Source organism: Oryx dammah, unplaced genomic scaffold, assembly GCF_014754425.2.
Source record: "Oryx dammah isolate SB20612 unplaced genomic scaffold, SCBI_Odam_1.1 HiC_scaffold_9, whole genome shotgun sequence".
In the NCBI taxonomy this organism is placed as follows: domain Eukaryota; kingdom Metazoa; phylum Chordata; class Mammalia; order Artiodactyla; family Bovidae; genus Oryx; species Oryx dammah.
In genome coordinates, this window is record NW_024070193.1 from 48,005,101 (window position 1) to 48,027,759 (window position 22,659).

Here is a 22,659-nt window from a genome sequence, read left to right on the forward strand (position 1 = left end):
AAAATAGATATGGGTGTATATCAGATTGGGGCATGGAGTTGCTGACCATGTTTAGGATGGATTTGGCTTTGAAAAGATTTTTGAAAGTTATAAATGCTATGGTTTGGGAACAAGTCATTTGAATTCTAGCTGAGCAGGTGGAATTTGTCTTAACTGGCTTTTCTTCCATTTTTGTTTATGGTCATTTAAAAAATTATTATTATTATTATTATTTTTACAGCTGAGGGTCTTCAAGTTAGCCAAGTCCTGGCCAACGTTAAACACACTGATTAAGATCATTGGCCATTCTGTCGGAGCCCTTGGAAACCTGACTGTGGTCTTGGCAATTGTGGTCTTTATTTTCTCAGTAGTTGGCATGCAGCTTTTCGGCTCTAGATTCAATAACAAAAAGAATCATTTAAAGTCCTGTGACCCTGAAGTCCTATGTTTACGACGCTGGCACATGGGGGATTTCTACCACTCCTTTTTGGTGGTATTCCGCATCCTCTGTGGCGAATGGATTGAAAACATGTGGGAATGTATGCAAGAAACTAACCCAAGGCTGTGCGTTATTGTGTTTCTGTCGATCATGGTGATTGGAAAACTTGTGGTGAGTGTCTCAGTTTTGTTGTTGTTGTTTCAAATGCATGGGCTAAACAAATGCATTAGCTTCTTTTCCAGCACTTTACTAGTGAAAATTGTTATTTAAATATAGTATTATAAATTTAATGTTATATAATATTCAAAAATCTGCATTTGAATTTGATTTGAAGACAGTATGGTAAGCATGAAAGAAAACCTGTCATGCAGTACTTTAAAAATGCCCCAATGTCTATTCTACTCCAAGTATTCTACTCCAAGTGATTATTCAAGACACCACTGATTGGCTGAGGTAGGGATATTTTACTTAATTTGGTCCATAGATGTAAAGAATACATCATGCAAAATGCCAGACTGGATAAAGCACAAGCTGGAATCAAGATTGTGGGGAGAAATATCAATAATCTCAGATAAGCAGATGATACCACCCTTATGGCAGAAAGTGAAGAGGAATTAAAGAGCCTCTTGATGAAGGTGAAAAAGGAGAGTGAAAAAGCTGGCTTAAAGCTCAGCATTCAGAAAACTAAGATCATGGCATCTGGTCCCATCACTTCATGGCAAATAGATGGGGAAACAATGGAAACAGTGACTGCTATCATTTTCTTGGCTCCATAATCACTATGGATGGTGACTGCAGCCATTAAATTAGAAGACACTTGCCCCTTGGAAGAAAAGCAATGACAAACCTAGACAGTATATTAAAAAGCAGAGACATTACTTTGCCTACAAAGCTCTGTATAGTCAAGGCTATGGTTTTTCCAGTAGTCATGTACGGATGTGAGAGTTGGACCATAAAGAAGGCTGAGCGCTGAAGAGTTGATGCTTTCAAACTGTGGTGTTGGAGAAAACTCTTTAGAGTTCCTTGCACTGAAAACAGATCAAACCAGTCAATCCTAAAGGTAATCAACCCTAAATATTCACTGGAAGGACTGATGCTGAAGCTCCAGTACTTTGGCCACCCGAAGGGAAGAGCCGACTCATTGGAAAAGACCTGATGCTAGGAATGACTGAAGGCAGAAGGATAAGGGGACAGCAGAGGATGAGATGGTTGGAGGGCATCACCAACTCAAGGGACATGAGTCTGAGCAAGCTCTGGGAGATGGTGAAGGACAGGGAAGCCTGGCATGCTTTAGTCCATGGGGTTGCAAAGAGTCAGATACGACTGAGCAACTGAACAATAACAACAAAGGTGTAAAGAAATGTCCGCAGAGAAAGGTTTCTTGCTGTTTAAAAGAAGGAGGATGAGAGGAAAGGAAAAGGAGGAGAGGAGGAAGGAGGAACGATGAAAGAAGTGGTCCTTTTTCTTCCTCCAGTCCTTTTATGACTGTGACTCTTGGTAGAGCCACAGACATCATGCAACCATGGGAAGGACCAAAGCAAGACAAAGTCAGCACTGAGGAAGGTAGACTGAAGGTGGAACAAACCTATTGTCAAGGCATAATTGGTCCTGTCTTCTAGTTCCAAACATCTTGTCATGTGGCATTTTCTTATTATGTGAGCTTGCCCTGTATCTGTTACCCACAGCTGGAAACATGGTACTCTATGGAGAAACTAATTAAGTGTGCACCATTGAGGGTGTGACGAGACAGGAGACAGACAAGGATACCTGAGCATAAGATCTTCAGAACTGAGTAGGGACTATCATGCAAATATAATTAATGGTCCTCATACAAATATAGTTAACTGTCCTCAGTATCTTTTAAATGGTGTTAGCAGACAGCAGGAGATAAGCAAGATCAAGGGAGTGGGAAGAGAGTGCTAAGAAAGACTATGGGAGACACCGTACTTGAAAAAGGCACTTCAGAGGCAAAGAGGACTTGGCAAATAGAGGGTAACTTGAGCAAAGATTCAGACTTGGGAATTCTCATTGTGAAGCTGAGGAAGTGTGACTGGACCCATTAACATCCACAAAACTCTTCCCCCAGAAAGCTGTATATTTTTGAACTGGTGAGAGCCGCAAACAAAAGAGGTAAAAAACCTGCACAAGTGTGCCATCTCTCAAATTGTGCAGCTAGGAGAGGACCTCAGAGTTCAGCAGTCCTAGACATTAGACTCATATCCATGTGGGCAATTCCAGCAAAAGTCCAACTTCATGATTCTGGCTGATCCCCAAGGAATATCCACTTTTGATTTTGCCACATGGTTATGCCTTTCACCTTACCCTGGCCAGGCTCTACAATACGCGCTGCTTATACACAGGCAGACTGCATCTGGCTGTTTGCACCCTTTAACTTCAATTTTCTTTGATCTTATCTTGATGTCTCTATTACTTCCTCAATCTCTTCTCCTTTTCTTTATTTTATAGATGAACTTTCTTGGGAGATAGAAGGACACAGAACTTTTATTTGATTTTGTTTCCAGTCTTGGGGAAAAGTTGTTGTGGACCCCTACTGTATTCTTTCCTTTGCTAAATTTTCCCTATGTCCCTCTCCCTTTGCCCCTTCCTAGGTACTCAACCTCTTCATTGCCTTGCTACTCAATTCCTTCAGCAATGAGGAGAGAAATGGACACTTGGAAGGAAAGGTCAAGAAAACCAAAGTCCAGGTAGCCCTGGATCGGTTCCGCTGGGCTTTTTGTTTTGTAATACATACTCTTGAGCATTTTTTCAGGAAACAGTGCCAGAGGCAACATTTATCAAAGCAAAAAGAGGTGACAGAAGGCCCTGGTGGAGAGAGCAAAGATATCATTCCCCTGGTCACAGGGATGAAAAAGGGCCCAGAGATCTGGGAGGAGTTTGGTGTACTAACTTCTGTACCAATGACCTTGCATGATCGGACTTGGTTGGCCCCACTTGCAGAGGAAGAAGATGATACTGAATCCCTTGGTGAAGATAAGGGAGAGGCTGTCACACAACCTGAGGCTGGAAAACAGGTATGCAGGTTCATACATAGACTCAGAGATTGTTTAAAGCTGGAGCTGCCGTGGGGTACTGGTCGCCTGCCCTGTCCTGAGCACTATGCAGAGATGATAAAGGTGTACAGTGTGGTGGCTGCACCTCTGGGGCTGGTGCTAATCATGGTCTGCACATGTGGCACAGGTGGGAGATACCAGAGGAGTTCAGAGTGGGCTGGGGCAATGAGGGAATCAAATGCCTTCGGTTGAGCACCAAAAGAAATACAGAGTTGGAACTGATTGTAAGGTGAGAAAAGGAGTGTGGAAGGTGAAGTGAATATAGCGTAAACAGAGATTTTGTTTCTTATGAATTGCCTGCTATCCTGGGGAGGATGTCTTAGCTGCTACCTGGATACTCGGAGGGGCAGTAGTCTCGCATCTCTCAGCCTCCCTCTTCCTGCATGGAATCTCTGCCCTGCAAACTAGCTGGAGTAAGGGAGATCAGGGCCCCAGTATTGTCAAGCTTTTGAACTTGGAATAGAGTCTCTGTCCTATGAGTAGTAACTAAAATGAAAAAAGAAATCCAACTTCTTGACCACATTCATCAGAAATTTAGCCTCTTCAACTCAGATTTGGAGGAGATGAAAAAAGCTGTGACCTGAACATTCTAATGAGATACATATCTCTTCCTTGGGAGCCGAGGGCAGAGGGAGCCATCACATATATTTTAGGACAAAACCGTTCTTAAGATGTGACTTTGCATATCCTTGGATTTAGCTGCAGGTCATCAGACAAAAATTCATTTTTTATTTTTATATTTAATATATTTTCATATTTTCTTTATGCCTTTCAGTTGCCTATTTTGCTAAGCCGATCCTCTGCCCCATCTTCTTGGGCACATCTGCCTAAAGTGGAGCTTCCATCAAACTGAGCTGGGGGTGGGAAGTGAGAGAGCAGGTCATGGCTAAAGTGCCATAGACTCCTGCTGTTATTACTGAATAGCATAGATTTTTTTAAAAAGTAAATATTTCTTCATTTGCTGTATGCCCTTAGGACAATTTACAGAAACCTTAAATGTATTTTTACAAATATTTTCCACCATTTATGTTCATTTTACTGTGGAACATTCTGCAGAGCTCCTTATTCTACCATCTAAGAAGCAGCACTCTGAATATCTTTTTTATAAATGTATTAATTTTAATGACATTTTTAGAGTATTATACTAATTTTGTTCTTTTTCCTCAAGTAAATTAACCTCCTTGTAGTTAATTTTTGAGGACTACTGATTTTATGTTTATCTCATCATACACTTTGGAATATAAATTTGAAAGTTCATCTTTGTGGAAGAGTCTGTCACTCCCACTGCAGTCTAAGTTCTGTGTTATCTTTAATAGACCCTTCTAAGGGATCCATTTCAGAACTAAGTCTTATCTTGGCAGCTGATTCTTCTCTAATAGTGATACTAGGCATTTTGCAGATCCAGTCACTAAGCCAGTGGCTCCCTTTGCCCAGATCTTATTTCTGAGGCTGTACTTCCTCCTGCCTCCCTAGGTATGCAGCTTTGTATAATTGTAACCCCAAGCATTGGCCACAACTTCTTTTAACTTTCTCTCTTAAGTATAAGAACTTCAACCCAGCCCAGAGTTTCAAGCTTTGGGTATAACTCTGGTTTCCTTTTTCACATGGGACACTTTTATTCACCATTACTTGCTGCATGCTTTAATTACTTTATTTTTGTTCTGTGTGTGGTCTATAGATAATGTGTACCTGTTTTTTTGTGTATATGTGTTCAACGGGGAGCAGCGTTCTTAAATTATGCCCATACAATGTCAGATTCACAAGAACCTTCACATATATTTTAGGACGAAACCTTTCTTGAGATGTGACTTTGCATATCCTTGGATTTAGCTGCAGGTCATCAGACAAAATTCATTTTTTATTTTTATATTTAATATATTTTCATATTTTCTTTATGCCTTTCAGTTGCCTATTTTGCTAAGCCAATCCTCTGTACCTAAAAGAATACAAAATTATTTTCCAAATTATTCTTTTAATAGTTTTATTCATGTATTTTTACATTAGGATATCGAGTGATTATCTATTTTAATTTTTACTGTATTATGGCATTGTAGTATTTTTTCAGGGATAACTAATTATACCAGTACCATTTATTAAACAATTTATTATTTAGCCATTGAATTGAAAGGTCACAGTAAGATTCACTTCTTAATTATTTGCTGAATTTTGTATCAAATCATGTTGTTTTGATTATATTACAGTGTTCATTATATGTTTCCTATAATAGTTTTTCCAGAATTATTTTATGTGGAGTTTTTTCAGGAGCAGTTTTTAAAAGTAAAGAGAAAAAGTTAAATAATGTCAAAATTTTCATGATGAACAGAAAACCAAATAAAATTCAAACTTGTTTCATCCCAAGTGAGATGTCCAGGAGGAGTATTAATTCTACTCTTGGTTTCTTGGTGTCAGGCCAGTGAAGTCCATCAGAAGAGCAAGGATCTCACTAGTCCAGGAATTCAGAGTGTGGAAATTGATGTATTCTCTGAAGATGATCCTCCTATGTTAATACAGAATCTTCGGAAGGTAATTTCCCCAGGGTGTTCCCAGAAGAAACATAGCTCATCCACTTACCTTGCTCAAAATAGCCACTATGGAAAAATATCAAGATTAGTACAGAGCAAACTGTCAAAATTAGATTATTAAGCAAAGATCTAGGCCAGGGTTTCTCAGCCTCTCCAGGATGACATTTGGGCCCAGATAATAATTCTTTATTATGGTGGACTGTTCTGGGTATTGTAGGGTGTTTAGCAGTACCCCGCCTCTACCCACTAGATGCCCATAGAATCCCCCCCCCCGCCATTGCAAAAATTAAAAATGTCTTTAGACATTGCCAAAGTGTCTCCTGGAAAGTAAAATCAATACAACCACTGTTCTAGGCCTGTTATTCTGGGACTTGAGGTAGCTGACAATTTCATTGTCAGTAAATTGGCCTTCTCCTCATCACCTGGCTTCTGTATGTATGGTTTGTCAGCAGATCAGAGGTAAGATTGGGAGGGAGGAAAAGGCTGAGATACTGCGTCGTGTGCTTTTACCTTTCATCATCCAAGGGAGAGGAATTAGAGAATTCTGTCTTGGAGTCAGGGCTAGTCAGAGCATTTAGGAAAGAACCTAACAAGAGGGATACTTTCTAGACAACCCTCATACCTACCTAGTTTCATACATTAGAAGTCCTAAAATAAGATATTAGGTATTAATCATGGTGACAGAGAGTGTTGGAAAATGATTCCCCCTTTCCTTTGTTCTGATGTATAGAAGTCTGATGCTACGAGTGTGCTCTCAGAATGTAGCACCATTGGTCCACAGGATCCCTTTATGCGGATACTTGAAATGGTTCCCAAAAAGGAACCAGAGAGGTGTTTGCCCAAAGGTAAGTGGCAATATTCCTACATTCAGTTCATGGCACATTTGGATGGGATTCTGTTATTCTTTGAAGCTCTATAGTTTGATAGATCCTTTCTTTCTAATTCTACTGGAGACAAAAGTGAAGAGAGTCTCCCCTGGATTCTGGAGACCAGTTCAGGAAATTCTTCATGCAGGTGAAGTTAATTCATACAGCCCAACTTCTAGAGTAGAAACTTGGGAAAACTTTTCTCGAAACCCCACTGAGCCAGTATTCCTACTGCTTGGTAGAGTTCCCAATACATCAATTGTCAGGATATCCTTGAGGTCATAGATCAAGAGAACTTGACCATAAATCTGGGGTTGGCTAGAGCTCTGGCCAGGCCCTCAACTCATCTCTCAAGATTTTTCTCTGGGAGAAGTCATCCAGGATGGTGGTGTAGGAAGACCCTGAGCTCACCTCCACCCATGGAAATACCAAATATACACTTACTTGTAGAGCAATTTCCCCTGAAAAAGACTCGAGGACTTATAGAACAGCTACTACATACAGATAGACATATAGATCAGGTAGGAAAGATGGAGACATGGTATCCATGGGAACTGCACCCTCAACCTAGTGACCTACAGTAAGAAGGGATACTGTTGCGGGGCCAGAGCACAGACCCACCTGCCTTGGGATCAGCAAGAAAACAGCAGTTTAAAGGCCACCTAGATCATACCAGAAAGAGATCCACGTACCAACCCTAGAGTGTTAGTCAGGTCTTCACTGGTGGCTCAGACAGTAAAGAATCTGCCTGCAAAGCAGGAGACCCAGGTTTGATCCCTGGGTCAGGAAGATCCCCTAGAGGAGGAAATGGCATTCCTACTCCCATTTTCTTGCCTGGGAAATCTCATGAACAGAGGAAGGAAATCCGTGTTTTAACCCTAGAGCTTCTGCCAAATGCACAGAGAAGTGCTGGATCCCTTTGTGGGGTCAGAGGCAGCAGAGAGCACCTTGGTTTGCCTCACCCCCAGAACTCTCCCCAGCCCTCATTCACTCCAGCTCTAGCTACCCCACCAAGGTAGCCTTGGACTTAGCACTCCTCAAGGCCTGACTCCAGCCCAAGCCCACTCTAACCTCAGCTGCTCTGCCTAGGTGGCCTCAGATACCTAAGTGCTCCCCAGGAGTTGCCCCTGGCAAGCTTCAGCCCCTGTAACCCCGCTGAAGATACCAGGTGCAAGCTGTCTACGCAGGGGACACTCCACACAAGTCCATTCCTTGAATACCAAGATAGGTAGCCATTTCACCTAGTTCACAGAAACAAAAACTAGAATTCAAACAAAATAAGCATATGGAGGAATATATTCCAAATGAAAGAACAAAACCGTCAAGAAAAACAAAACCCAGGAAAAATCCTAAAGAAACAGAGTTAAGTAATTTACCTGGTAAACAATTCAAAGAGGTGATCATAAGAGTTTTCACCAAACTAGGGAAGAAAATGGAGAACTTCATTTTAGTAAGAATTTCAACAAAGACTTAGAAAATGTGGGAAAGAATTCAATAACATGATAATAATGCAGTCCACATTATAATTAAAATGTCAAAAATTTGAATATATTGTGCCAGTCCTTCTGCTTTGTGAAGTTTCTGCTGAAAAATCATCTAATAGACTTATGAAGTTTCTCTTGTATGTAACTAGTTCTTCCCTTACTGCTTTTAAGATTCTCTATCTTTAGTTTTTTTATGATTTTTTTTTTTGGCCACGCCTTGAAGCATGTGGGACCTTATTTCCTTGAGCAGGGATCAGACTCATGCCCCCTTCATTGATTGCATGGAGTCTTAACCACTGGACCACTGGGGAATTCCCTATCTTTCATTTTTGACATTTTAATTATAATGTGTCTTGGCATGGATCTCTTTGGGTTCATCTTGTTTGAAAATCTCTGTGCTCCCATCTCTAGACTTTGGTGTCTGTGTCCTTCCCCAGGTTATAGAAGTTTTCAGTCATTATTTCTTCAAATATGTTTTTTGTCCCTTTTCTCTCTTTTCTCCTTCTGAGGCCCCTATATTGTTAATGCTAGTATACTTGATGTTGTCTCAGGGATCCCTTAAGCTCTTCACATTAAAAAAAAATTCTTTTTGCTATCCTGATTGGGTAATTTCCACTACCCTGTCTTCCAGATCACTAATTTCATTCTTCTGCATCCTCTAAATGGTTTCATCTCAGTTATTGTATTCTTCATCTCAATGTTGTATTCTTTTTCATCTCAGTTATTATTTTCTTCAGTTCTTATTGGTTCTTTTTAATACTTTCTGTAGTTCTGTATCTTTGTTGAAGTTCTCACTGAGTCTGAATTGGCATATAATGACACCTATTCTGCTCTGTTGACCAAATGTTGTCACATGGCTGAACCCAGATTCAAAGTGTTGGAAAAAGACTCCAACTCTTTAGTTGGAGGATTTGCAAAGTTACATGGTGTGTACAAGGAGGGTGAAGAGTTGGACTATTAATGCACATGTATTATAGACACTCGTGATAGCGATTCTCTGCTTCCTTGTAGGCCTGAACTGCTGCTCTCTATGCTGTACTGTGGACAAGAGAAAGTCCTCCTGGATCACTTGGTGGAGCCTGCGAAAAACCTGCTACCAAATAGTGAAACACAGCTGGTTTGAGAGCTTTATTATCTTTGTGATTCTGCTGAGCAGTGGGGCACTGGTAAATGGTCATGGTCTTGTGGGGACAGTGGGGGGCGAGGCGGCTGGGTGGCTTCATTCCGACTTGTCCCTTCAAGGAGCTGCGAATGTGGGGAAACTAGGAAGAAGTGGGATTTCTGTTGGTATATCCCCTTAGGGGGCAGGATTTTGCCAGCATGTTCTGAAGAAATGCTACATCTGGGAAATCCCCAGCCGAAGATGCTTTATCTGTGGGAAGCATGACCCACGTCAGCGCTTTATTTTTATGTGTTTATTTATTTATGTGTTTTTTTTGGCCATGCCACACAGCATGTGAGAACTTAGTTTTCTGAACAGGAATGAAACTTGTGCCCCCTGCCACTGAAGCACAGAATCTTAACCACTGGACCACCAGGGAAGTCCCCAGATTGGAACTTTAAAGTGGCTATTGGAGTCTTGACCTTAACTCCAAGTCTGTCCGTCATTCCTGGAAGATTTCTAGACATTTTCAGCGTATCCTACATATTTCCTCCTCTAGATGGCAATGCTCCTCTCTCTTTTTTTCCTGGTGGCCCTCATGTTGCTTTTTAAAAGATGAAACGTTTAGGAGGAGACGTCTACAGGGGCTAGAATAGGATATAAGTTGCCTTGGTATTTTTCACCACTCATGATCCTTCGAGAGGAGGGAAAAGAGATACTGTTTTATGTGTATGACAGATCCTTCCAAACTGAGGTATGTTGTGAGTTCTGATGAGCTTTGGAAATAACTGAATCAATCACCCTCCCTAGCCATATGGTCATGAACTCCTTTCTGCTCTCTCTCCTCACCTTGTTGTCCTTTCCTCCTCCGCATACATACCCTCACCTTGAGCCACAGTATTTTCTCTCTTATCACCTACATGTTTCTCTCTCTCCTTCCCATTATGTCTTGTATTTCCTCTTAATATGGCCATAATGTAAAACTAAATTCTCTTAGTATTTGTCATCCCAAGTGAATGGAGTACTGAGTTCCCCTTATTGATTTAGAGTCACAGAACATTTCACAGTAAATTGCTAGGAGGGACAAGGACCTGTCTTGTTCCTACACCCCTACTTTCCTGGTTAGTGCTTTACACCTGCATAATCTCCAGATGAGAGGAGATGAGCATGCATTGGGGTCCATCAGAGCCTGTGATCAACAGACAGCCCATTTACCTGCTTTACTCTTCTTCAAACTCTTTGCAACCCTGTGGACTATGGCCTGCCAGGCTCCTCTCTCCATGGGATTTCCCAGACAAGAATGCTGGAGTGGGTTGCCATTTCCTTCTCCAGAAGGTTCTTCTTTCCAACCCAGGATTCAAACCCATGTCTCCTGCATTGGCAGGTGTATTCTTTACCATTGAGCCACCAGGGATGACCATATACCTCCTTACTGCTACGTACTTTATTCCTGAAACAAAAAAGCAAATTTCTCTAAGACAATCCCAGAGAATTGCCTTGATTAATTTTTTAAATCACTCACCCTGTAGGCTTCCCTGTAATCTTCTGGTGATTAGATTTCATTAGCTATCTACACTTCCAAGTGACACGGTTCTTGCACTTATTCCACAAATAGTTGCTGTTATCTGTCATGCCCTGTGCTATTTAGTGGAAAAGCAATGGTGTTGTCACAAGGTCACACAGACACCTGTGTGAGAAAACTTACAATCAGAGAAGCAGCAGAGGGCACACAGATCTCCTAGTTCTCATCGGCCTTCAGATGAGGCAAGGGTAGGCTGGGCAGAGTGAGACTGAACACACAACGCAGAGGCTTCCAGGAGACAGATGCAGGCCCTGTTTCACTGCCTGTATTTATAGAGAAATGGAGACAGGAAACATCTAGTCCCTCACCACCGTATGTGGTATATGGACCAGCAGCCTCGTATCACCTGAAAGCGTATTAAGAATTCAGAGTCTTGGGCCCACCCCAGACCTGCTGAATCAGATGCTAGGTGGTTTAAGGCTCATTAGAGTTTGTGAAGCTCTGATTTGGGTAGCTACATAGAAATGGGAGCATCCTGGATTAGGCCTAGTTATATTCCAGGAGCTTCCAATGCTCAGTTCTGATATCAGCTTGCTCTTCCTTTGAGCAAACTCAGACCTGCTGAGCCAGCTTGTTGCTAAGCTTCCAAAATGAAATGGGAAATGAACTTTCAACATCATTCAGATTTGTCTCTCCTAAAGAGGCAGTCAGCAAAAACAAGACCGGGAGCTGACTGTGGCTCAGATCATGAACTCTTGATTGCCAAATTCAGACTTAAATTGAAGAAAGTAGGGAAAACCACTAGACCATTCATGCACGACCTAAATCATATCCTTACAATTATACAATGGAAGTGACAAATAGATTCAGGGATTAGATCTGATAGACAGAGTGCCTGAAGAACTATGGGTGGAGGTTCATGACATTGTATGGGAGGCAGTGATCAAGACCATCCCCAAGAAAAAGAAATGTAAAAAGGCAAAATGGTTGTCTGAGAAGGCCTTACAAATAGCTAAGAAAAGGAGAGACGTGAAAGGCAAAGGAGAAGAGGAAAGGTATGTCCATTTGAATGCAGCGTTCCAAAGAATAGCAAGGAGAGATAAGGAAGCCTTCCTCAGTGATCAATATAAAGAAATAGAGGAAAACAATAGAATGGGAAGACTAGAGATAGATGACCATTATATCTACTACTGCGGGCAGGAATCCCTCAGAAGAAATGGAGTAGCCATCATGGTCAACAAATGAGTCCGAAATGCAGTACTTGGATGCAATCTCAAAAACGACAGAATGATCTCTGTTCGTTTCCAAGGCAAACCATTCAATATCACAGTAATCCAAGTCTATGCCCCAACCAGTAATGCTGAAGAAACTGAAGTTGAACGGTTTTATGAAGACCTACAAGACCTTTTAGAACTAACACCCAAAAAAGATGTCCTTTTCATTATAGGGGACTGGAATGCAAAAGTAGGAAGTCAAGAAACACCTGGAGTAACAGGCAAATTTGGCCTTGGAATGTGGAATGAAGCAGGGCAAAGACTAATAGAGTTTTGCCAAGAAAATGCACTGGTCATAGCAAACACCCTCTTCCAACAACGCAAGAGAAGACTCTACACATGGACATCACCAGATGGTCAACACCAAAATCAGACTGATTATATTCTTTGCAGCCAAAGATGGAGAAGCTCTATACAGTCAACAAAAACAAGACCAGGAGCTGACTGTGGCTCAAATCATGAACTCCTTATTACCAAATTCAGACTCAAATTGAAGAAAGTAGGGAAAACCGCTAGATCATTCAGGTATGACCTAAATCAAATCCCTTATGATTGTACAGTGGAAGTGAGAAATAGACTTAAGGGCCTAGATCTGATAGATAGAGTGCCTGATGAACTATGGAATGAGGTTTGTGACATTGTACAGGAGACAGGAATCAAGACCATCCCCATGAAAAAGAAATGCAAAAAAGCAAAATGGCTGTCTGGGGAGGCCTTACAAATAGCTGTGAAAAGAAGAGAGGCGAAAAGCAAAGGAGAAAAGGAAAGATATAAGCATCTGAATGCAGAGTTCCAAAGAATAGCAAGAAGAGATAAGAAAGCCTTCTTCAGCGACCAATGCAAAGAAATAGAGGAAAAGAACAGAATGGGAAAGACTAGAGATCTCTTCAAGAAAATGAGAGATACCAAGGGAACATTTCATGCAAAGATGGGCTCGATAAAGGACAGAAATGGTCTGGACCTAACAGAAGCAGAAGATATTAAGAAGAGGTGGCAAGAATACACGGAAGAACTGTACAAAAAAGATCTTCACGACCCAGATAATCATGATGATGTGATCACTAATCTAGAGCCAGACATCTTGGAATGTGAAGTCAAGTGGGCCTTAGAAAGCATCACTACGAACAAAGCCAGTGGAGGTGATGGAATTCCAGTTGAGCTGTTTCAAATCTTGAAAGACGATGCTGTGAAAGTGCTGCACTCAATATGGCAACAAATTTGGAAAACTCAGCAGTGGCCACAGGACTGGCAAAGGTCAGTCTTCATTCCAATTCCAAAGAAAGGCAGTGCCAAAGAATGCTCAAACTACCACACAATTGCACTCATCTCACATGCTAGTAAAGTAATGCTCAAAATTCTCCAAGCCAGGCTTCAGCAATATGTGAACCGTGAACTCCCTGATGTTCAAGCTGGTTTTAGAAAAGGCAGAGGAACCAGAAATCAAATTGCCAGCATCTGCTGGATTATGGAAAAAGCAAGAGAGTTCCAGAAAAACATCTATTTCTGCTTTATTGACTATGCCAAAGCCTTTGACTGTGTGGATCACAATAAACTGTGGAAAATTCTGAAAGAGATGGGAATACCAGACCACCTGACCTGCCTCCTGAAAAATCTGTATGCAGATCAAGAAGCAACAGTTAGAACTGGGCATGAAACAACAGACTGGTTCCAAATCAGGAAAGGACTACATCAAGGCTGTATATTGTCACCGTGCTTATTTAACTTATATGCAGGGTATATCATGAGAAATGCCAGGCTGGATGAAGCAAAAGCTGGAATCAGGATTGCTGGGAGAAATATCAATAACCTCAAATATGCAGATGACACCACCCTTATGGCAGAAATTGAAGAACTAAAGAGCCTCTTGATGAAAGTGAAAGAGGAGAGTGAAAAAGCTGGCTTAAACTCAGCATTCAAAAAATGAAGATCATGGCATCCAGTCCCATCATTTCATGGCAAATAGATGGGGAAACAGTGGAAACAGTGAGAGACTTTATTTTTGGGGGCTCCAAAATCACTGCAGATGGTGACTGCAGTCACGAAATTAAAAGACGCTTACTCCTTGGAAGAAAAGCTATGACCAACCTAGACAGCATATTAAAAAGCAGGGACATTACTTTGTCAACAAAAGTCTATCAGTCAAAGCTGTGTGTGGATATAAGAGTTGGACTATGAAGAAAGCTGAGCAATGAAGAATTGATGCTTTTAAACTGTGGTGTTAGAGAAGACTCTTGAAAGTCCATTGGACTGTAAGGAAATCAAACCAGCCAATCATAAAGGAAATCAGTCCTGAATATTCACTGGAAGGACTGATGCTGAAGCTGAAATTTCAATACTTTGTCCACCTGATGCAAAGAATGGACTCATTGGAAAAGACCCTGATATGGGAAAGATTGAAGGTGGGAGGAGAAGGGGATGACAGAGGATGAGATGGTTGGTTGGCATCACCGACTCGATGAACATGAGTTTGGGCAAGCTCTGGGACTTGGTGATGGACAGGGAAGCCTGGCGTGCTACAGTCCCAAAGAGTGACTGGTATACTGGTTTCACAAAGAGTCAGACAGGACTGAGTGGCTGAACTGAAAGAGGCAAACAGACAACCCCTGGCCTTCAAGAGCTTGGGGGCTTGTAGGCAAGACAGATGGAGTCCAGACAATTATAACTAGGGCCATAGTGGTACACTCAAGAGAAGTAATGTATCATGTAGGATGGCACCTAACCCATTCCTGTGGAAGAAGGATAGTTTCCTACAGAAGATACAGCTAAGCTGGTATCTTAAAGGCTGACCAGGAGCCAGTGGGGGAGAGGAGGAGATGAAAGGCCTTCTTCAGTCAAAAGCCCACTTGGGGGTCGAAAGTGAGACTGTTTTATTCTCTATTCTTTTTCTCTAGGGTTGTGGGACTGTGAGATTACCTTAGTTCCTAACAGCATTGCTGATTTCTTTCTTGCCTTCCCAAATGACTTGGCAGGGTTAGTGCCTCTTCTCTCCTTCCTTTCATCCTCAGTAACACTGTAAAGGCCAAAAGGACAGCTTATAGCCTAGCAATACAGATCCTGAAGAATCACACACACACATACTTTGGGTTAAGGAAATGTTTGGATGTAGTGTGAAAAAGGGTCTCTCCAAAAGCTTAGATGTCTAATTTTCATTGTCACACTTAATGAATGTTTGCGCCTTCCGAGGTGGTGCTAGTGGTAAAGAACTTGCCTGCCAATGCAGGTAGTCATAAGAGACTCGGGTTCAGTCCCTGGGTTGGCAAGATCCCCTGGAGAAGGAAATGGCAACCCACTCCAGTAGTATTGCCTGGGGAATGCCATGGACAGAGGAGCCTGGTGGGATACAGTCTACAGAACCTAACGTTAGGGTTAGGATAGGGTTAGGGTTAGGCACAGAGTTGGACATGACTGAAGCGACTTAGCAACATTCAAAGTAATTTATATTGGGAGCTCTAGCCCAGTGCTTCCCAAACTTCTGCGTGTCATGGTTCACATACAAAAATGATCACATCTGTAGGGAACACTGGGATAAGTGGATAATGCTGTTTGTGGTGGGGGGTGGCGAGCCTCAGGGTTGGAAGGATCCAGAGTATGAACTAAGGTTTTCAGACTTGATGTTGTAAGCAATGAACAGCCACTGAATAGAGCCACCCAGGTAAGTAGGAGGATGAAAGAAATGGTGAATGCCACTGGGAGGTTCTGGGAAAGTTGGCAAGATATTGTTGGCAAGAGTTGAAAGGATTAGGAAGACCAGGAGATAGTGTGATGATCCATTAGGAAGATTTTTTTTTTTTTAAATATTCCAGGGGCCATTGATGAGACTCTGGGAAACTATAGTGGCAACAGAAATCTAGAAATAGGATTTTCCTTCTTTTGTTTTACTTACTCAAGGAATTGTTTCTACTGGAAAAGTTCAGCCTTAAGCAAAATCTCATCACCAAGAGAGATCCTAGTTTATTCTAATAAGGAAGAACAATAAAAAGTAAAGTCAGCAGAGAGTTCAACCTGACCTATGGCTGTGCTTTATCATTTCAGGTATTTGAAGATATTAACCTTGATAAACAACCCAAAATCCAAGAATTACTTAAATGTACTGACACTATTTTCACATACATTTTTATCTTGGAGATGGGTCTGAAATGGGTGGCCTTTGGATTTGGGAAGTATTTCACAAGTGTCTGGTGCTGGCTCGATTTCATCATTGTGATTGTAAGTTTACCGTCTCTGTGTCATGCGCAGGTGGGATTGAGGGGGGCTGGGTTGGGGTGGAGGAGGGGATCATATGGGAGCTGCTTTTCCCGTGTGCCTCATACGAGTGCCTCTCCAGAATATTTTTCTTCACATTTATCTATCAGCAGTCCAGCCTTTCCTTGGTCCCATTCCTCATATGGTGCATTTCATATGCTCACCATCTCAACCCTTTCCATGATGGTACTCATTCACTTCTCTCCGTGAGCACCGCTTATGTCTGATGTACATCTAGAATAACTTTGCACATTCTCTACTTTTCCTTCTCCTTCCAACTTTTAATTTCTTTTCAAGACTTCTCAAAGCAGGTTAGCAGCCAGCAGATTAGGCTGGTCTCCCATCTTGATTGTCAAGCAACAAGGCTTATTCACATACACTTTTTGTTTCCATTTAATCTGAACAACAGTGTTCCAAGTTAGGCAGACCTATGTATTGCCCACCACATTACAGACAAGGAAACCTGAAGCTCAGAGGCTTAGCAGCTTGTTTCAGATGAGACTGGAATTCACACCTTGGTCTGTAGGATGCCAAGACCAATAGCAATAAGAGTAGGTAACATTTTTCGACTGCTTTCTCGGTACCAGGTACTCTGCCATATACCTCTTATGCATTGTCTCTTTTAGTTATCACAGCGTTTCCATGTTGCAGTTATTATCCCAGATAAATAGGAGTAAACTAAGTCTTAGAAACATGTTCAAGGTTGCCCAGCTAGAAGATGGAAGTGAAGTCACTTAGTCATGTCTGACTCTTTGCAACCCCATGGACAGTAGCCTACGAGGCTCCTCCATCCATGGGATTTTCCGGGCAAGAGTACTGGAGTGGGTTGCCATTTCCTTCTCCAGAGGATCTTCCCAACCCAGGAATCGAACCTGGGTCTCCTGCATTGTAGTCAGATGCTTTACCATCTGAGCCACCTGGGAAGAAGAAGGAGGTGAGACTCAAATCTAGTAAGCCTCCCTGCAAAGTCCGTGATTTTAACATCTATAGCCTTCTATAATGACCTAATTAGTTAGACTTTGTCCCTGCTGTTTAAGAAAGTAGATATGACAAATGCATAGTGTAAACTGTGTGCTCAGCACACCACACTGAAGAGCCATAGTTTTGTTGGTGGGTACAAATAGGCCGTGTGGTTCAAGCATTTCAGAAAGTCACCGGTGCCGTCAGAGCTCCAACACAAGTATTCCCATGAGCATCATGCAGTTCCCTATCAGTTTCCAGAGTGCTAGTCACTGTGCATCCGTTATCTTATTGACTATAGTGAAGGGTGCATAAGACAATGGACAGATTTTTGGTGTCTCTGATCTAGGACCTGCGGTTGACTGGCCTAAACTTAGGAGACCGATTCTTTTTTTATTTTTGATTGGAGGATAATTACTTTAAAATTTTGTGTTGGTTTCTGCCATACAACACGGCAAATCTGTCATAACTATATAACTATATATATATCCCCTTCCTCTTAAGCCTTCCTCCGTCCCCTTTCCCTGCCACCCTGTCCCCTTAGGTCTTCAGAGAGCACCAGGCTGGGCTCCCTGTGTTACGCAGCAGCTCCCCACTCGCCATCTGTTTCACACATGGTAGTGTGTCTATGTCAGTGCTACTCTCTCAATTTGTCCCATCCTCTCCCTCCCCTGCTGTGTCCACAAGTCTGTGTAGGACACTGATTTTAAAGCTGTTTCTTTACTCTCTTTCTGTGTAACCTCAAGCAGAGTGCTTTAAGTTTTGACATCAATTTCCAAATGGATATAAATGAGAGTGTAGACTCTAAATTGCCCAAATTTGCCCAGATACAAAATGGAAAACATACAGCTAACAATAACTATTTAAAATATCAAAACAGTAGTCGAGTGCCACACTTTCAAAAAGGACACCAGGTCCAGGTGGTTCTGAAAACAAGTTTTACCAACCTTCCAAGGAGCAGTGCTATAGACCACATACCCCGCCCCTGAAATTTGTGCTGAAACCTGATCTCCAGTGTGTTGGAGATGGGGCCTTTGGGAGGCAACTAGGACATAAGAGCATTGACTCCAGAGCCCTCATAAATAGGATTAGTGGTCTTATAAAAGAGACTCCACAGTTTCCTCACTCCTTCTGGGAAGACAGGGAGAAGATGACTGCCTATGAACCAGGAAATAGGTCCTCAACCAGATACTGACTCTGCCAGCGTCTTAATCTTGGAATTTCCAGCCTTCAGACTGTAAGGAATCTCTGTGGTTTATATATCCAGGCTATGGCATGGTGTTCTGATATAGCAGCCTGAACTAAGACAAGCAGTGCATCCCAACCTTACTCAGATTAAGACAAGCAACAGAAAAGGAGGGGAGGCGTGCACACTTATTTAATGAGACAAACATGACCTTGATAACAATCTGAATGGAACAAGAATGAGTAGAGCAAGAGAAGATATACTCTTTTAACTATATAGCTTTATAAACCCCAGATAAAGCACCAAGTGTGGTCCACTCTTACTGTTACCAGCCTTAGCACTCTACAGACCCAATTCCATCTGAAACAAGCTGCTGCTCCGCTGAGCTTCAGAGTTCATGTCTGTAATGTGGTTGAGATGTTATGTGGTAGTGATGTTATGTGTGTGTGTGCTAAGTCAGTTTAGTCGTGTCTGACTCTTTGAGACCCTATGGACTGTAGCCTGCCAGGCTCCTCTGTCCAGGAGTTTCTCCAGGCAAGAATAGTGGAGTGGATTGCCATGTCCTTCTCCAGGGGATCTTCCCGACAGGGATTGGACCCATGTCTCCTAAGTCCCCTGCATTGTCAGACAGGTTCTTTGCCACTAGGACCATATGGGATGCCCAGCAGTGATGTACACCACTGCATAATTCAGAACATTATTGTGTGAATTAAATGAGTTATGTGAATAATCTTTTTATGTTGCTTGTTACTCAGGATTAAATAAAATGATCTTTATAATTTTGGAATAGGAAAGTGCAAACACAACCACAAATATATATCAAAATATAAGACTTTCTTTTTTTTGTTCAACAACACCATGATTATAAAAGACAGGCTAGACCCTCGAGACAGTATATACCACATATAAAACAGATAGTTGAGGTTACCGGGTGGCTCAGGGGTAAGGAATCCACCCTGCAGCGCAGGAGACACAGGAGACACAGGTTTGGTTCCTGGGTCGGACACAGGTTTTGTGTCTGGAGGCAGGGCTGGTAACCCACTCCAGTATTCTTGCCTGGAGAATACCATGGACAGAGGAACCTGGTGGGCTACAGTCCATAGGGTCTCAAAGAGTCAGACCCGGCTGAAGTGACTGAGCTCACATGCATGCATAACAGATAGTTATGATCCACTGTAAACAGATACCCCTGCAGATCAACAAGAAAAAGACAACCCAGTGTAAGAACGGGAGGAGGATGCAAACAGGCAATTCACAGAAGGACCTTGAGTTGCTAATAAACGTATGAAGAAATACACACTAGTTATATCACCAGTTAGCACAGACATACATACTAAAATGAGACTTCTTTTTACTTATCAGACAGACAAAAATTTTTAAGTTGGATAATATCTAACATGAGAAGGATTTAGGAAAATGGAATTTCTAATCACTGCTAACTGCTATACAAGACATTTGGGGAAAGTTTTGCACCATTAAGTTAAAATTACAAATGAACCCAATTTACAAATCCAGAAATACCACTTCTAGTTATACATTTAAGGAAAACTGTTGTGTATGTACCCAGGAAAAATGCACGTCTATCTAGTTTGCTATTGTTCATAGCAGCAAAGAAATGGAAATAACTTAGGTATTCACCAAGGGGAAATAAATTCATAAAATATAAATATATGCTGTAATATTCTATAACAGTCAAAAGGAGAAAACCATAAGAATATATATCAACATGATAGGAATCTCAAAAACATAGTACAGGGAGATTAATGCAAATTAGGTAAGAATAAAATAAAACTAGTGAAAACTTCCCACCTGGAAGAATGCCGTAGAGTGGAAAAGAACAGGGATATGTTCTTGTCAGCGTTTCTCATGGATGTTTCAGTTAGGGGTGAGGTTCCAGGTGAAAAGGTGTACAATGTCTCTCCAGGAGTATCTTCTCCATTTACGCTAACAGTCACTTAGTAAAGCCAGAACTGCTAAGCTTTACAACCCTTTTCCCTTTGGTTAGGAACAAGGTCAACAGTCCATGGGGTCACTAGGGTCAGACACAACTTCGTGACTAAACCACCACCATAGGAACAAGGTAGGCGTATTTGTGCAAAAGCTGATTAAATAACTCTCCCAACTGGCAATGCTGTCACAAGCAGAAGAACAAAACAGCTTATTGGAAAAAAGCCATTATAAATAAGCATGTTTTGAATCGATGGTGATTTTTTAAAATTGATTATGAATTTAAGAATCTGGTTATTCTGCCATAGTCCTTCAATTTCTCTTACTCTGCAAATGTGTTACTACTGCAATGAGACTGGCTACTGGGAGGTGTTTTTAGATACCAGTAAGCTTTGCCATCAGCTAAGTCAGGAGTATCAATAATTCACTTCCTGTCCTGCTGAGCACTCTCCATCTAAGTTGAACCTCTCAAGGCTCTGCATAATCAATAAGAATGGCTGAAAATCTGCAAGTAGTGTCTTCAACTTACGCTCAGCATCTTTATTGAGCTTTTTTTTAAAAATTATTATTTATTTATTTGGCTGTGCCAGGTCTTAGTTGTGGCAGTGGGATCTAGTTCCCTGGGCAGGGATTGAACCCATACCCACTGCATTGGGAGCACAGAGCCTTGACCACAGGACCACTAGGGAAGTCCCTGTTTGTTGAGTTTTAATTTAGTGTGTTTACAGAATTTTCCAATCCTCTGTCATATCCTGCTGTAAAGAAGCATGTTAGGAGAGAAAATTGGATTTAATTCTCCAAAAAGGAGCTGTTCGAATAAGGGAACATATTAGCCAAAAGGAATTCATTCATTCATTCTTTTTTTTTTTTTTTTTAGAATTATTTCTTTGTAACTTTTTATTTTGATATTTCAAGCTTATGGAAAAGTTGCAAGAAGTTGCAAAAGAATCCCTTGTACTCTTTCCCCAGATTCACCCATTATTAATATTTAAGCCCATCTGCCATATCAGTTTTTCCTGTATTTTTTCCCCTAAACTGCTTGAGATTAAGTTATAGGGATCACATTACATTAGCCCTCAACATTTCAGGGTGTTTTTCCAAAGAACAAGCATATTATCTCCCACAGTCACAAAGCAATTATCAAGGTTAGGAAATTTAACATGATCCAGTACTAAAACCCTTGGAGAAGGCAATGGCACCCCACTCCAGTACTCTTGCCTGGAAAATCCCATGATGGAGGAGCCTGGTTGGCTGCAGTGTATGGGGTCGCAAAGAGTCGGACACGACTGAGCGACTTCCCTTTCACTTTTCACTTTCATGCATTGGAGAAGGAAATGGCAACCCACTCCAGTGTTCTTGCCTGGAGAATCCCAGGGACGGGGGAGCCTGGTGGGCTGCCGTCTATGGGGTCGCACAGAGTCGGACACGACTGAAGCGACTTAGCAGTACTAAAACCCACATCCATTTTCAAATGTTCTCGGTTGTCACAAGGGCCTTTATGGCTAATTTATCCTACCTGCCTACCACCGCCTTTCCCCCTGCAATCTAGGATCCCACTCAGGATCCCACATGACAGTCATTGCCATGTCTCTCTGGTTTCCTTGAATTCACAACAGTTTCTCAGCTTTTTTTTTTTTTGTCTTTCATTAAACAAATCATGTAAATGCACTGTTCTCACCCATATGGACTGGAGCTTTGCCAGGCAAGGAGAAAACTTGCCTCTAACCTGCCCCCCGCCCCCTTCCAGCTGGGTCTGGTTGGTTTCTGTGTCTGGATAATCCGCTGTGGGCATGCCTTCGCTTCTCAGAAAGATGCCTCTTAACACCCACTGGGTTCTCTGGTCACCAAGCTGGATGTACTACCCATAGCTTCTTTTCCCACCAGGTCTCTGTGACCAGTCTCATCGACTTAATGGGCTTGAAGTCCTTCCGGATTCTTCGAGCACTGAGGCCCCTGCGAGCATTGTCCCAGTTTGAAGGAATGAAGGTATGTTCTTTAGGCGAAATGGAGGAAAGTCAGCTAGCAGGGAAAGGTAGAGAAGCCAACTGCTCTTCTTGGGCTGGAC

The 22,659-nt window shown here is 41.9% G+C and overlaps 1 protein-coding gene and 1 non-coding gene across 2 annotated transcripts in view; one reads left to right on the top strand and one right to left on the bottom strand.

Annotated features, from left to right (window-relative positions):
* SCN11A (sodium voltage-gated channel alpha subunit 11) overlaps positions 1-22,659 on the top strand; it is an 80,650-nt gene that overhangs the window by 33,878 nt on the left and 24,113 nt on the right. Inside the window, exons 14-20 of the mRNA XM_040246207.1 lie at positions 221-589; positions 3,028-3,450; positions 5,899-6,012; positions 6,742-6,856; positions 9,373-9,527; positions 16,292-16,465; positions 22,479-22,580. Of these exons, the coding sequence (XP_040102141.1) occupies positions 221-589; positions 3,028-3,450; positions 5,899-6,012; positions 6,742-6,856; positions 9,373-9,527; positions 16,292-16,465; positions 22,479-22,580 (1,452 nt within the window). The remainder of the gene's footprint in view (positions 1-220; positions 590-3,027; positions 3,451-5,898; positions 6,013-6,741; positions 6,857-9,372; positions 9,528-16,291; positions 16,466-22,478; positions 22,581-22,659) is intronic.
* TRNAC-ACA lies at positions 17,353-17,424 on the bottom strand. Its single transcript has one exon. It is a non-coding gene; the product is annotated as a tRNA-Cys (tRNA).